Source organism: Notothenia coriiceps, unplaced genomic scaffold, assembly GCF_000735185.1.
Source record: "Notothenia coriiceps isolate Sejong01 unplaced genomic scaffold, NC01 NC01_scaffold00023139, whole genome shotgun sequence".
Taxonomy (NCBI): domain Eukaryota; kingdom Metazoa; phylum Chordata; class Actinopteri; order Perciformes; family Nototheniidae; genus Notothenia; species Notothenia coriiceps.
The window spans coordinates 292,075-305,623 of NW_011355840.1; the positions used below are offsets into that span (position 1 = coordinate 292,075).

The 13,549-nt window shown below is 44.8% G+C and overlaps 3 protein-coding genes across 6 annotated transcripts in view; 1 reads left to right on the plus strand and 2 right to left on the minus strand.

The window, feature by feature from the left end:
• smc4 (structural maintenance of chromosomes 4) overlaps positions 1–5,894 on the plus strand; it is a 20,757-nt gene extending 14,863 nt beyond the window's left edge. For all 3 annotated transcript variants that reach the window (XM_010781350.1, XM_010781351.1, XM_010781352.1), the window contains 10 exons: positions 610–686; positions 1,281–1,433; positions 1,762–1,888; positions 2,162–2,351; positions 3,287–3,431; positions 3,753–3,926; positions 4,166–4,348; positions 4,612–4,844; positions 4,959–5,142; positions 5,509–5,894. In XM_010781350.1, coding sequence (XP_010779652.1) covers positions 610–686; positions 1,281–1,433; positions 1,762–1,888; positions 2,162–2,351; positions 3,287–3,431; positions 3,753–3,926; positions 4,166–4,348; positions 4,612–4,844; positions 4,959–5,142; positions 5,509–5,673 — 1,631 coding nt within the window. In that variant the 3' untranslated portion in view covers positions 5,674–5,894. The remainder of the gene's footprint in view (positions 1–609; positions 687–1,280; positions 1,434–1,761; positions 1,889–2,161; positions 2,352–3,286; positions 3,432–3,752; positions 3,927–4,165; positions 4,349–4,611; positions 4,845–4,958; positions 5,143–5,508) is intronic.
• A 218-nt stretch (positions 5,895–6,112) lies between these two features.
• On the minus strand, positions 6,113–10,582 carry trim59 (tripartite motif containing 59). Of its 2 annotated transcripts, none has more exons than XM_010781349.1 (5): positions 10,242–10,582; positions 8,641–8,967; positions 8,303–8,524; positions 8,000–8,209; positions 6,113–7,666 (listed from the first exon to the last, which is right to left on the minus strand). In XM_010781349.1, the coding sequence occupies exons 2-5, from the start codon at positions 8,893–8,895 to the stop codon at positions 7,055–7,057; spliced, it is 1,299 nt and encodes a 432-aa protein (XP_010779651.1). In that variant the 5' UTR covers positions 8,896–8,967; positions 10,242–10,582; the 3' UTR covers positions 6,113–7,054. The 2 variants fall into 2 exon arrangements, with proteins under 2 accessions (XP_010779651.1, XP_010779650.1); XM_010781348.1 differs by having other exon boundaries at positions 10,124–10,582.
• Positions 10,583–10,709: 127 nt separating this feature from the next.
• The window catches only part of kpna4 (karyopherin alpha 4 (importin alpha 3)), a 12,672-nt gene continuing 9,832 nt past the window's right edge, over positions 10,710–13,549 (minus strand). Inside the window, exon 17 of the mRNA XM_010781353.1 lies at positions 10,710–12,988. Coding sequence (XP_010779655.1) covers positions 12,893–12,988 — 96 coding nt within the window. The 3' untranslated portion in view covers positions 10,710–12,892. The remainder of the gene's footprint in view (positions 12,989–13,549) is intronic.

The following is a 13,549-nucleotide window of genomic DNA, read 5'->3' on the forward strand; positions in this document are numbered from 1 at the left end:
GTATAATGGTCATGTTTCGAGATTCGGTTAGTTTGGTCGACCGAACACACAGTCCCCGCCCTCTAAGTACACCTAAACCAACAACCTGGCTCAAAGTCTGTTGGGGCGGCCGTCGCAGTTTGCGTGTCGGCGACACAAACCTTGCCCAGCATTCTTTTGGATCGATCTCTACTAATTGGTTTTGTTCAATACCCCCCCCCCCCCCTCGTGGGTGGGTCGGTTAGAGCTACTAGACAGGAAGTCCCACTTGGTGGGAGGTCGCGAACAGGAAGGATCCATTCCCGGTATGGACCACCGGACGAGGGTACCAGGACCCGGTGGTCCCACGGAGTCCCCGCTTCATCTTTCGAACCGGGCGTTGTGAGAGGGGCTGACGCTTCTGCCGAGGCGTCAAAAGTTGAACATTGCTCAACTTTTTGCAGCGAGCAACGCCAGCAACGCTCCACGTCGCTTCCCACGATGCAGTTCGGCGAAATGTGACGTCACCCCATTCAAAGTGAATGGTGAAGCGTCAACGCACGCCGCTGTGTGGACGGGCCGTTAGTGAAGATTATACTTTCTTCTTTTATGGATTTGTCTGAATGTCCCTGTGGGGTATGTGCTTCACAGGAACCATGACTGGAGGAGGACGAGCGATGAAGGGCAGGATGGGCTCCTCTCTCGGTACAGAGGTCTCTCAGGAGGAGGTGAGAGTGCATCCCACTTCCTGAGTGGACCAAATTGAAAGTGATGCATGTTAGCTGCCACTTTCACTTTTTCAAGACGGGGAAAGATAATAAAAAAACAAAACATTTTTGGATTGAATTATAATAACAAGAAACAGCTTTGTCACAATTCTGTACATTCGAACTTGTTGATAGTGACGTCTGTGATACATTGAAGTCTACATTTAAACTACAGAGCCTTCTGTGCAAATGCTTTACTTAATATACTTTTTGTACTAAGGCATGCTCACATTTAATTCTCTTTATTCTGCCACATAAGATGCAATACAACAACTCAAAAAGCAGATTAGATGTATTACTATCAGTTCATGTAAATGATGTTCATGTTTCACTTACATTGAACTAGATTTGATTACAAGTGACACTTCAGCTGGAATGAAGTTGAATCTATTGGTGCGGTCAGTCTTCCTGACATGTGACTTGACTCCAAGTGGGTGAAGCAAGTTTGATAAATAACTCCTGATTGAATGTTTCCTGGAAGTAGTTCTAGATGCTGGATGAAAATGGAACCTGTGGTCTTAATGAAGATTTTCTTTCTTCTCCTTTTTGTTGCAGCTTGACCGTATGGAGAGCCAGCTGACGGAGAAAGTGTCAAAGCTGCAGAACTGCCAGGAGAAAAGGCTGCAGCTGGAGGAGAGCGTGCAGCGGCTGAGGACTCTGCTCCGAGACATGAAGAACACTCTGGAGAAATACTCCAACAGCATGACCGTACGCACACACACATCTTTCTTTTCATTCACTGGGGATTTTTAAAATAAGCCCCACTGTTAAAAGCCCAAAATGAAATTGTTAAAGTATATGTGCCCCGCTCTATCCAAATCAGTCGGAAGTCGCAACGGCTCATTTCAAAATAAACGTGCAGAGTTTTCCGGGGTTTCGGTGAAAGCTCTGAATGTCCTCTTTCCAACCGTGTATACGACTCAATGTGTCTTCGGGTCAATGCGACTGATTTCGATAGAGCAAGTCACATATTTCCTTTTTGCTCTTAGCACGACAGTGTCCCTGACGTACATATGTCCTTCTCTCCTTCCTTCAGAGTCTGGCTGATCAGGAAACTCACCTGAAGCTTCAGATGAAGGAGCTGGAGGCCAACGTGCTGGCTGCTGCCCCCGACAAGGCCAGACAGAAGCAGCTGGAGAAGAGCCTGGCCGCCTTCAAGAAAGGTGGAGCTCTTCTCTAAACTCTAGAGACATATTATTATCAACCTCCTGATTATTTCCTGCTCGTCTGAGTGTCAATGTGTGGAGAAGCTGTCCCTCCCTCTACATCATGGAATGGTGACAAAACGTTCATATTGACTTTTGAGTTCTAATATCTAAATGCCAGTAATATTCATGAAAATGGTATCAATGTGAATTCCTCTGTGTGTTGTGATCAGACCCTGCATATTGAAATAATACCCTCCTCTCTGTTCTGCCCCTCTTTCTCTCCCTCAGACTTTGACGCAGCGTCCAGTGAGGCTGGCAAGGTGGAGACGGAGGTGAAGCGGCTCCACACCCTCATCGTAGACATCAACAGCCACAAGCTGAAGGCGCAGCAGGACAAGCTGGACAAGATCAACAAGGAGTTAGACGACTGCTCCTCCATCATCACCAAGGCGAAGGTGGCCATAAAGACCGCCGACCGGTGAGGACATCAGGGCTTTGTCTTTCCAAGTCCAATGGATCAACTGCAATATGTTTCATTCCCCTGGTGGTTCATTGATGTTGCTTATTATGTGAGACAAGGAAGTAACTAGTGTTATCTTTAATATTGATCCATTATAAGTAGCATTAGCTACAGGAACGCTCAGCGACTCTTATAATCGTCTTTGAGTTATAAATGTTGCGGCTGTAGCAAACTGGAATAGGCCTCTGGTCGTCAGTATCTGGAACACAAAGACTGACGCTGTGGTCAAAAGGAGACGCCTGCATGCGAGGTCTTTTCAGAACACAGCGTCACTTAGAGGCCGAGGCGCCAAGGCCTCCAAGTGAGCACTCTTCTTCCTTCATGTGTTCAGACTGGCAGTGAGGACACTGCTGCAGAGGTTTTCCCTTCGCATCAATAACTGTCCTGTGAAGTTTAACGGAGTCCTAAGAGAACTTATTGTTTTACTGGAGAAGCATTTTTAAGTTAAACATCTGCTTTTGTCCCGATAAAGGCAATGAGTAAATGAATAAACACAAGGCAGGGATAATTGATACTACAGAAATAATCATTGAATATAACTAATTCACTGAAATATATCACATGACCTTATCAAGCTTTAGTCCCCTTCAAGATTCCCTGTTGTCTTATGCAGACCCACCCGGTATCCCAGGTCTGAAAAAGGTTTGGATCGTTCTGGAGCTTTGCTGCTTCAGTGCAAGAAGAGCTTTAGGATGTTGTGGTGCACACCTTCCTAACGTAGTAGTGTTTGAATGTTGGCATTGCTTTGTAACCGTAGTATCATTTCCCTAGCCCTCATTTAGCAAAATACACCTGAACTGTTATCATTATTATTTTCCGTTTTTCACAGACACATACTAACCAGTCTGACAGAGGCTAATACGTGTCCCTTTGTCCTCCTGTCCCCTCTGCAGCAACCTGAAGAAGTGTGAGGAGAGCGTGAGCCGGGAGCAGGCGGAGCTGGAGGACAACGAGAAGTCCATGGCAGAGCTCACTGAGCAGCTGAAGAAGCTGGAGGACGAGGCGGGGGACGTGATGAAGGCCTGCCAGGAGGCTGAGGTTAGACCCCCTTATTCACTAGTCCTGCTCCCAGAGACACGCAGGACATCAGAAACATGGTCTCTTCTAACTAGGTTACAAAAGGGCCTTGTAAATTGAGAATTGAAGAAACTAAGTGAGTAAGGAATGAAGAGTACATGTGTGAGTCCTTTCCATCAGAAGTCAGTGACTAAGTCCACAATCCCTAACCCAATTTGAAGTGAAGTGAGTAGTTCAAGGTGTAGCTGTCCTGATTTGAATGAGGGGATTCCTGATCATTCGGGACCCTCTCTGGAATAAATAACAGTATTTATTTAAGTGATATTGTTTGTTGCCCTGCAGGCGGTGCTCCCCGAGGTGCAGGAGCAGTACCAGGCGGTGGTGAAGGAGATCAAGGCGCTGCAGCTGCAGGAGCACGCCATGCAGCAGGATTCTCTGAGCGTGCGGCTGCGCATCGAGCAGATCGACACCACCATCACCGAGCACAACAGCAAGATCAAGCACTGGCAGAAAGAGGTCATTGTGATTATAACTTCAAACTCACCAGAGTGAGAGCTGAGCCCTGCCAATGGGGGGGAATTAACAAACATAGTTCACTTGATGTTTAAACAACCAATAAGTCAACATTTAGAAGTTCCACACATCTTTAGGTTTTTCTAAAATGAAGGGCGGATTTAGGTATTTGCTTATTTATTGTCTGGTTGGAAGAAATATTTAGTGTGTGTTGAGTCTTGACCTTGGATGTTATTTTCCAGGCCACCAAGCTGTCCCTTCATACGGTCGAGGGCCAGCCCGCAGAGGAGCTTCCTGTTCTCACCTCGGCCCAACTGGAAGAAATCCCCAATCCCAACGTCATCATCAACGAGATAATCACCTTGGAGACCAAGTGCACTCACATGAAGCCCAACCTCGGGGCCATCGCTGAGTACAAGAAGAAGGTATGCAAACATATTAACATTTGAACAATAACAACAGACGTCCTGTTGTCCAACCCCAGCAGAGATTCACATTAGTGATCACCATATTTCAGTTTACAGTACATCAATAAAAAAAACTACATTTTTTGAATTGTGAATGGAAGTAATTAATTGAGTTTAATGTTCTTAACTTACAAAGTCCATGTGAGTTGTGGTGATGGTGATTCTGAAGTCCTGCTCAGAGATGTATTGACAAAGGAAACGGTGTGCCTGTCTGTGTTCAGGAGGAGCTGTACCTGCAGCGCGTGGCTCAGCTGGACCAGATCACCACGGAGAGGGACCGCTTCAAACAGGGCTACGAGGACCTGAGGAAACAGCGCCTCAACGAGTTCATGACCGGGTTCAACATCATCACCAACAAGCTGAAGGAGAACTACCAGATGCTCACACTGGGTGGCGACGCAGAGCTGGAGCTCGTCGACAGCTTGGACCCCTTCTCTGAGGGGATCATGTTCAGGTGGGAGGACAGAGGCACTGACGGAAGACCAGAGACACCTTTTGGTTATGACCTTTCTGTCCATGGATGCTGAGCTTCTGTTTGAGCTGTGGTGTTCTGTCTCTCCGTCCACAGTGTGCGTCCTCCAAAGAAGAGCTGGAAGAAGATCTTTAACCTGTCAGGAGGAGAGAAGACCCTCAGCTCGTTGGCGCTGGTGTTTGCTCTGCACCACTACAAACCCACCCCCCTCTACTTCATGGACGAGATCGATGCTGCGCTCGATTTCAAGAACGTCTCCATCGTGGCCTGTTACATTTATGTGAGTATGGATGTTTGTTCGGAGATGAAAGTACATTTTGAGTAGGGATGTAGTGGATTAGCAAGTCTGGTCCTTTCCTAGTTCCGTGATGCTTCAACAATGAAACATGTTAGCCAGCTTTCTCAGAACTGTGGAGCTAATCTCTGCTGAGGTCCCCCTGGTTTGATGGGGGTGCAGAGAAAAGTGCCTGTTTTTAGGAGCGCTAACACAGTTAACTGCCTAGTGGTGAATTATCACATTTGGAGGCTTCCAAGTCATATTCACTTCCTGCTTCAGTGTACCGTCTGAAGGAACCTCTGCAGCAGTTTCAATCCCTCTCTTCTCTATATCAATACTTTCTTTCTCTTTTCTGTTGTGTCCGTGCAGGAGCAAACAAAGAACGCTCAGTTCATCATCATCTCGCTGAGGAACAACATGTTCGAGATCGCTGACCGTCTCATCGGCATCTACAAAACTCACAACACCACCAAGAGCGTGGGAATCAACCCCAAGACCATCGTGTTCAAAGAGCACGACGCAGTCACTGCCTAACCCTCACGCTTATTCTCGCTGTTTTCCTTTCCTTCTTCCACACCTTGTACATATGTTACATCTTTTTACCAAATGCTGCTATTCTTTTTACTATTTTTTATTTGTACACTGAACCAATAAATATTGCAGACAATTATAGTTCACTCAAAGAACTGATAAACCATGAAATAATGTGTAATAAAATCTTTTGCTGTATATTTCTAAAGTGTTGTCACCTTAAATACTCTAATGATGAAACAAACTTGTCGACTTTATCATTTGTGCAAGACCAGCACAGTCATGATTTGTCTGAGGTCATGCCACAGATAGGTTTCACATGACAGACAGATGTAGCAAGCGGCTGTTAATTGTGCTCAGACATCACTTTGAGACATACTTCTACTTCTACCCCATCTTACACTGGCACAGATATAGAAAAACAAACACACAAAAAAAAATATATTCAAACTTTTATTGTAACCAAAAAGTTAAGAAATACAGGTTGGGTTGACCTTTGTGGAAAACGCCTGACATTAACCAAAATGTCTTTGAGTGTGTGACGCTTGTAACAGCATACCGTTATGACATACTATAAACATAATACATGAGATTATAATATTTAGGAATGTAGCTTGGCATGCTCACTGGTGTTTCAGTAAGGGTCTGCCTGAGCAAAAAACGTAACAATTATTTGATGCAAAATTGCAACGGTAAAGCTTTTAAAAAGGCTATAATACAATTCATATATTTGCCCACCGCTGGAGTAAAAAAAGAGGGTTGAGCTTTTGGTCCTGGTGAAACTACAATCCAGTACAAAAAGGCGATTAAGTTGGAAAGAGCGTGATGGTTAAAGGCACTCGGAGAGGTGTGTGTTCACCATCAGCTCTAAAGTCCCTGTGATGATATACAGGAGCAGCTGTTCTGAGGTCAGCAGCTCTCTGACACCAGGAGAGCTGCTGAAATGCCCCAATATTTACATTCCTTTATGCCAAGCTTCAAAACTGTTTGATTAGTGTTTGGTATGATAAATGCTTAATTGCGAGGCAGTGTGAACCATACCTAGAAAAACACACCCCAAAGAGGAACATAACACTTGACAGTTACACAATTCAATACATCAAAAGTTAAATTTAACGTAAACTGCTCACATTTTGAACTTGCAAGAACTTGAACATAAATACCCGAGACGTAACTCGGGTTTTTCCCCGGGTCTGCATAAGACAACAGGGAATCTTGAAGGGGACTAAAGCTTGATAAGGTCATGTGATATATTTCAGTGAATTAGTTATATTCAATGATTATTTCTGTAGTATCAATTATCCCTGCCTTGTGTTTACTCATTGCCTTTATCGGGACAAAAGCAGATGTTTAAAGATTTGACCCGCTGTACTACAGGTGTGTGTCAGTGTGATGTCAGAGTCCTGAAGAAGGCGGCCAGCTGCTCGAAGGCCTTCTCTCCCACAGAGGAGAGGTGAGCGCTCCATCTCTCCACAGCAGCCTCTATCACTGTGAACCCTGACCCCGCAGAGTCCCACACAGATGTGATGACATCACCGCTCAGACTTTGGACCAACTGACTGAACTGAGAGAGAAGAGAGAAACCGAGCGAGGCCCCCCCCACCGGGTTCACCCACAGCGCTGCCAGCAGCAGCAGCAGCAGCCCCAGCAGCACCACAGAAGAAGTCGGCTGCAGCTCACGCCACATGTTCTCCCCGTGGAGCTGATCCCCCCCAGCCACAGATTCCACGCCGGCCTCCACGCCGCCACATCTGGCGCAGCAGCACACCTTGGGGACGGGGGCTTCCTCCAGGCTGCCGATAGTCACGGCGGGCCAGTTCTGCTGGAGGTGCTCCGCTGCCCTCGGGGTGACGGAGAGGTTTATCGCCGAGGGCAGAGGCGTTTTGATGAACTCCTCCACCCTCTCTCTGAACAGATGCACCTGCTCCAGGAACACCAGCGGGTTAGGCTCCTCCTCCACCGAGGAGCCCATCGACACCAGGTCCAGCTGTTCCTCCTGCAGGGATAAGGCGGTTAGCGGTACTTTTCAACATGTGCTCGTTCCTGCTTCCTTTGGGCCATGATTATTATGTGATCAATCAGGGAGAATGTGAAATTGGGGCAGCCCTTTTTGACGACAACTCGCCCAGATCAATATTTAAGTTTATACATAGTGATATTGTCAACAACACCCAAGTGGAAACTATGACACAGAACCCTAGGTTTCTCTGACATATCTACAATGGTATTACATCATTTTTGAGGCGCTTGAAGCTAAACCAGTATGGACGCCTCACCTCAGCAAAATCCGTCAATGGAAACAGCTTAATCCAGATACCCTGAGACTCACCTGCATGTCCTTCACTTTGAGGATGAGCGGGTCGTAGGCGCGCGACACCTCTGCAGCGGCTGTATCCAGCGCCTCCAGGTAGGCCTGCCTCTTCCTGGCCAGCACCACCTCCAGGGTCTGAAAATACTCATTGACCTCCTGGCGGTCCTTCCTCACCAGACCCTCGCAGCGGGCCTTCTCCTGCTCCAGCTGCTCCCCCAGCTCACACACCTGACAGAGGAGGAACAGAAAGGATTTTTACTCCTACATGCATTGAGTTTAGTGAAACAGATTTCCACAGCCCGTACTTAGAGGATTCCCCACCTGCGCCCATCTCTGCTCAGAGAGTTTGGCTAGCAGGAGAGATGGCGTCTGCTTTTCTCTGATGAACGCCGCATGCAGGTCGTCTATGGGATGGCCCTGGTGCTGCCCGATGGTCAGACACAGACCACAGATCAGTTGCCGGTCCTGGATGCAGTACATGTTCAGAGGCTGCCTGAGGTGCTGCTCACAGGAAGGGTGTCGTGGCGAGCTGTCACTCTGGTACTGAAACAGCAGATGAGCAAACATGTAAGTCAAACTGAAGCAGCAACGTTTAGAAACCAATAAGAGGATTTCATTCGTAAAGGTCGCCAAAGGGTAAAAGTTGTGTTCTCTCCTACTTTTTCAATGATGGCGCGCAGTGATACATTGGTGGGCAGAGCTTCTACACCCATCGGAGGCAGCTCCACCACGCCACGGCAATTGGGGCATTTTAGTGGGACTCGGAGCGGCCTCCAGACGGAATAGTTGGTGGACACCTGGAGCAAGTTGTCAAGGCAGCTCTTACAGAAGGTGTGTGAGCAGGGCAGGACCCGGGGGTCCGAGAACAGAGAGTAGCACACGGAGCACGTCAGGTCCTCCTCCAGGTTGTCCATGGTGGAGGGGGTGGGGAGGGAGAAGATCTGGCAGCCGGGACAGCAGGACGGCGGAAAAGCTACGGGCCGCACCTGTTTAGCAAAACACATTTTGTTTCTATATCAGTAGAATTAGAAAAATGGGACATAATGTGATTGAGTTTAGGGAGTCAAACCTAAAATGAAACTACTTTGATCGTCAAATATTGTTGTGTTTTATTTTCCAAACACTGGTTGAAAGTTTCAGCTTCCTAAATGTGTCGGGATTCGATGTTTCTTTGGGTTTTGGACTGTAAACAGGATTTAACAGAATATTCAATATTCAACAGATTAATTAATTATAACAAATTATCTTTAGTAGTTCACTGCACTCAGCTACTGTATTTTCATGACTGTGAAAAGCCCATTTCATCACCGTCTCCAGTACTACATTCTGTGACTGAGTGCACTACTGAGTTATAGACTCAAGAGCACTGAAACTTTGTTCATCTGTAACAATCAAATCCAACAGCTATGCCATTAATTCTACAAACATGACCACAATGTTCAGTTTTAAAAATGAAAGTGTTTATATTTGTTTATTACTAATCAGATTGTACAGGTGTGCCTCACCTAGTGAACACTGCCTATATTAAACAAATCTCATAAGACTAACAATAAAAGAGGTTTTAACAGTAAGGAATGCCTCCGACAGAAAAACAGCAACAAGGTCGCTATTCGTGTGTGTGTGTGTGTGTGTGTGTTCCTCTTGTTACAGGTGGCACCACAGTGACAATAGGAGCACACACCCATTCCCCCCCAGCCACACAGTTCAGTTGTGTAACTGACCCCACAAACCTGATCCATATTTAGAGTAATTATGCAGCCGTGTGAGCAACCAGGTGCAAACTTGCAACAGGTGTCCTGTTGCAGCCCGATCACCAATATATATATTAGTTAAATGTGCCATATTACAACATGTAATGCGTGCATTAAAAAGTTGACTATCTTTTCACTCTCGAATCTGTATGGTAAACTATTTCGCGAAGTTAATCGGACATGTGAAGTTTGCATAGTTAACCAACCGCATCATTTTCTTTCACAGTTAAAGAAGCACATAACTGCATATGTGGGTTCATAAAACATCAAATGAAAACAGACCATGTATCCGCATAATTGATTTGGTTTAGATTAACATTTCCTAAACTACATCAACTTCGCCCTCAAATGCTAATGGCTTCGTAAGCCACATTTAAGTTATTTCGATTACCTTTTCAGCGACCTGTCAACCATTTGTTTTCATCGGTTATCGTCATGTAATGGATTTAGGGTTGGTAACACGAGGTAGACAGTTTTAAGAAGATGTTGAGCGTTAAATCTTAACTCACCGTCTGCTCGTGCTCGGAGCAAAGGGTCTGTCCAAAATAAAGCTCTCATTTCCTGTTCCTTCTCATGATGCATTCAAGCGCGTGTGTAAACATCTTGTTATTAAATGTTTGTTTCCAGACGTTGCTTTAAATCGGCTCTTCTTTCCAAAAATAAAATTACGCATATATATTTCACTCTTGTAATGTCTTTGTTAGTTCCCTAGTACTGCAAGTTTGAAATGAACCATGGCACATGTTCTAGACTATGGATGTAACAACTCCGCCCCTGTCATAACTGCGACCTTTCCGGCAGTCCTGAAGGCATCATTTGTTTTGTTTCTTTTAGTACGCATGCGTTGAAACGGTCTTCCTGGCCAATCAGTGCCCGCTTTTCCTCGATTTGAATCAGCATTTCAAAATAGTGTAAAAACAGTGATTATTCACACAACATCTTCACAACAGACCACACACGCACACACAGTCTCTCGATTTGGGTTTCACTATTTATTTTCTTGAAGACAACCTATCCTGTAGCCTATCTCCCAAAATGGTTTTTGGGCAAACCACCTTTTTATACCTTCCATATCATAAATTCAGATTTGAAACCACATGTTTGCTAACAAGGAATGCTGCAAAAAAAATACCCCTATGTTCAACAGAAGGTTTATGAGCACAATGTGTAATCATTTACTACAGTGTTTGAAGTTAACACAAAAAATGGAAAGGGTAAGCTTGTACACCTAGCTGGTATAAGAGGGAAGAGTAGTATGGGGCTAATGATGCTGCAAGGTACTAAAAAGGTACAGCAAACTTGTTCATGGGTTATTTATTACTCAGGAGAACCCACCTTGGACAACTCCTGTCTGACGTGTGGGACACCTTTTGACCTTGAGAAAAAGGAGGCTAAATCCTCTCTTTGTCTAGCTGAGATACATTAGCAGATCCTTTCCTGCTGCTCCTGAAATAAAGTCCTTATTTTTTTCTCAAGTATCACTAAAAAGCATCATTGGATTACTCTAGAAAGACAACAAAGATTGTGGTTGAGTGATGCATATTGTAGGATGTTGTTGGCAGGTCAAAACCTATGAAACCCACCAACATGCCTTCAGGCCTCACTTTGCAGTACATGTGCAAAACCATAGATTATTTAGCAAATCGGACACTAGTGAGGGATAAGGGAAAGGGAAACATGTAACATTTAAGCACAGTTTTACTTAAAATGAAAATTACACTGTATCCACAGCCTAAGGAAACTAAAATACCCTAAAAATATAACTGTGCTATAGTTTAGTACATGCAAAGGTTATGATTCACAATCCTACGTGAAATGGCCATTTTTCTCTTCTCCCTTTGTGATAAGTCAAAGCTATGGCAACGATACTGCAAAGCAGTGGTTTTGCTGTAGATTGAGGGGAGAATAATGAGGTGACAGGGGAACAGGTCGTTTGATTATAGTGATGTGTCAGTTTCACAGCATCAAGCCCATGTCTGGTGCCTACGTGAGGGTGGATTACCATCGTCGTCAATTACCTTTACAGAAGCAATGAAACTAAAAGCTGAAAATAAAAAATATCATAAAAAGGAACACACTGGAGGCAAAAAGAAAAAGCCCAAAAGCCACCAAATGCATCTTAATACAATGCACTGCTGCTCCACACCTGCCAATAGCATTGTCCAGTGTCAATTAATACTAACTTAACAATAATTCAAAACAGAAAAAGAATCCTTGTGATGACGATGATTTTTTTTTTTTCATTTCCAAAGTTCTTCCTTTCAGGGATTTGTGGATCAGCCTCTCTTTCAAAGGCAGAATTTCTTTTCCTGAAACCTTTGCTAACTTCATTGTTGCAATTTTGTTTCTCTTCAGATGTTGTAATTGAATTTCTCTGCATGCGCTCTCACCCAGTCTTGCATACTCCCAGTCACGCACGCAGCCAAGCACACAACAACTCATCCGTCCATTCTCTCGCACATGCGACACGCGCAGCCGGACTCCTGGCCCCGCCCACCAGAGGGAGAGGATGGTGCCCTGTCGGGGCGTATCGTTGGAGGAGATGAACCTGGCTCCTCAGCACTGAGTCCAGACATTCATACACAATGGGTCCATTCACACACATGTCTGATAGCGTGGCCGATTGGGGGAGGGGCACGTTGAGGGTGGCACCCTCTCTTTTCGGAGGACCGTAGAATTGTGATGGTTCGTGGTTCATCTCAGTTCAAAATTAGTTATTTTCGGTTGTATCGTAATATGTCAAGATCTCTTGATTTGTTATTTTTGGATGTCCTTGGTTCTCCCCGGGCAGACATCAAGTTTTTTTGTTGTCGTTTGAAGTAGTTTTCGGAAGGCGACAGCTCCAATAACACAGAAGTTATGTCGGCATGTCTCTCAACGCATTCGATGTAGATGTTTTGCTTTTTTTGCAACATGTAGCCACTCATTCTCACTCGCACCCACTCGCCATCTCAACCTTCATTTGGGCTGGTTCCCCTGGAAGGCCAAATGAAATCCACACATTTTTCTCTCAGATAAGATGCAGCCATGGATCCCACGAGCCAAGCACAATGGATCAAATTTCTCACACTCGCTCTCTTTCGCTCTTTCTCTCCTAATTTTTTTATGTTGAACAGAGTGCTGCATCGTGAACAAAACTCCAGAATACCCCAGATGCCGTCTAGAACTGGAATCCCTCGGCTGGCACGTTGGCAGAGTTGAAGCCGTAAGTTCCACCTTGGATGGCTTCTGGGACCAGGCTGGTGTCTTCATCAATCTGAAGGGTTTGAGAGAGCGTTAGCGAGGTGCAGCAGCAGACATGACAGCAGTTTAAACACTAATGTGCCTCTAAATAATAAGATTTACCAAAAGCAATCTCTAACTTGTGAGTCATTATTAGAGCCTCACTGTTTATCTTCAACACGTTTGTCAATCAACTTAAATGTGGTGGAACTAGGGGTGGGCGATATTGAAAAATATATTATCACGATATTTTTCTTGCAGTATCACGATAGACGATATATATCACGATATTTTTTCATGTCGGTTATTATGGTTATTTTTCAAGTTACTTAACAGAACAACCACCTACTAGGTAACAGAAACTAAAAGGAGTAACAGACCAAAATAGCATCTCAAGCTGGTTTTATTTCTGAAATGAATCCCTGAATGAACAATTCAACATTTTGATATGGCTTCAAGGCAGTTTCTCAGCATCAAAAGGAACGTTCTGAGGTAGCACGAGCACTGAACATCAATAAACATGAAAAGGAGGGTAAAACATAACTAAGTAAAACATAAAACATCAATGAGGAAAAGTCAGTGCCAAACAATTAAA

Bases quoted from the DNA above. Each gene is read 5' to 3' on its own strand.
- trim59 (XM_010781349.1), bottom strand. From the start codon at position 8,895: ATGGACAACCTGGAGGAGGACCTGACGTGCTCCGTGTGCTACTCTCTG. The intron at 8,525-8,640 runs GTAGGAGAGAAC...CTGCTGTTTCAG, and splicing joins TGCGCGCCATCATTGAAAAA to TACCAGAGTGACAGCTCGCC. The intron at 7,667-7,999 runs GTGAGTCTCAGG...TTATCCCTGCAG, and splicing joins TCAAAGTGAAGGACATGCAG to GAGGAACAGCTGGACCTGGT.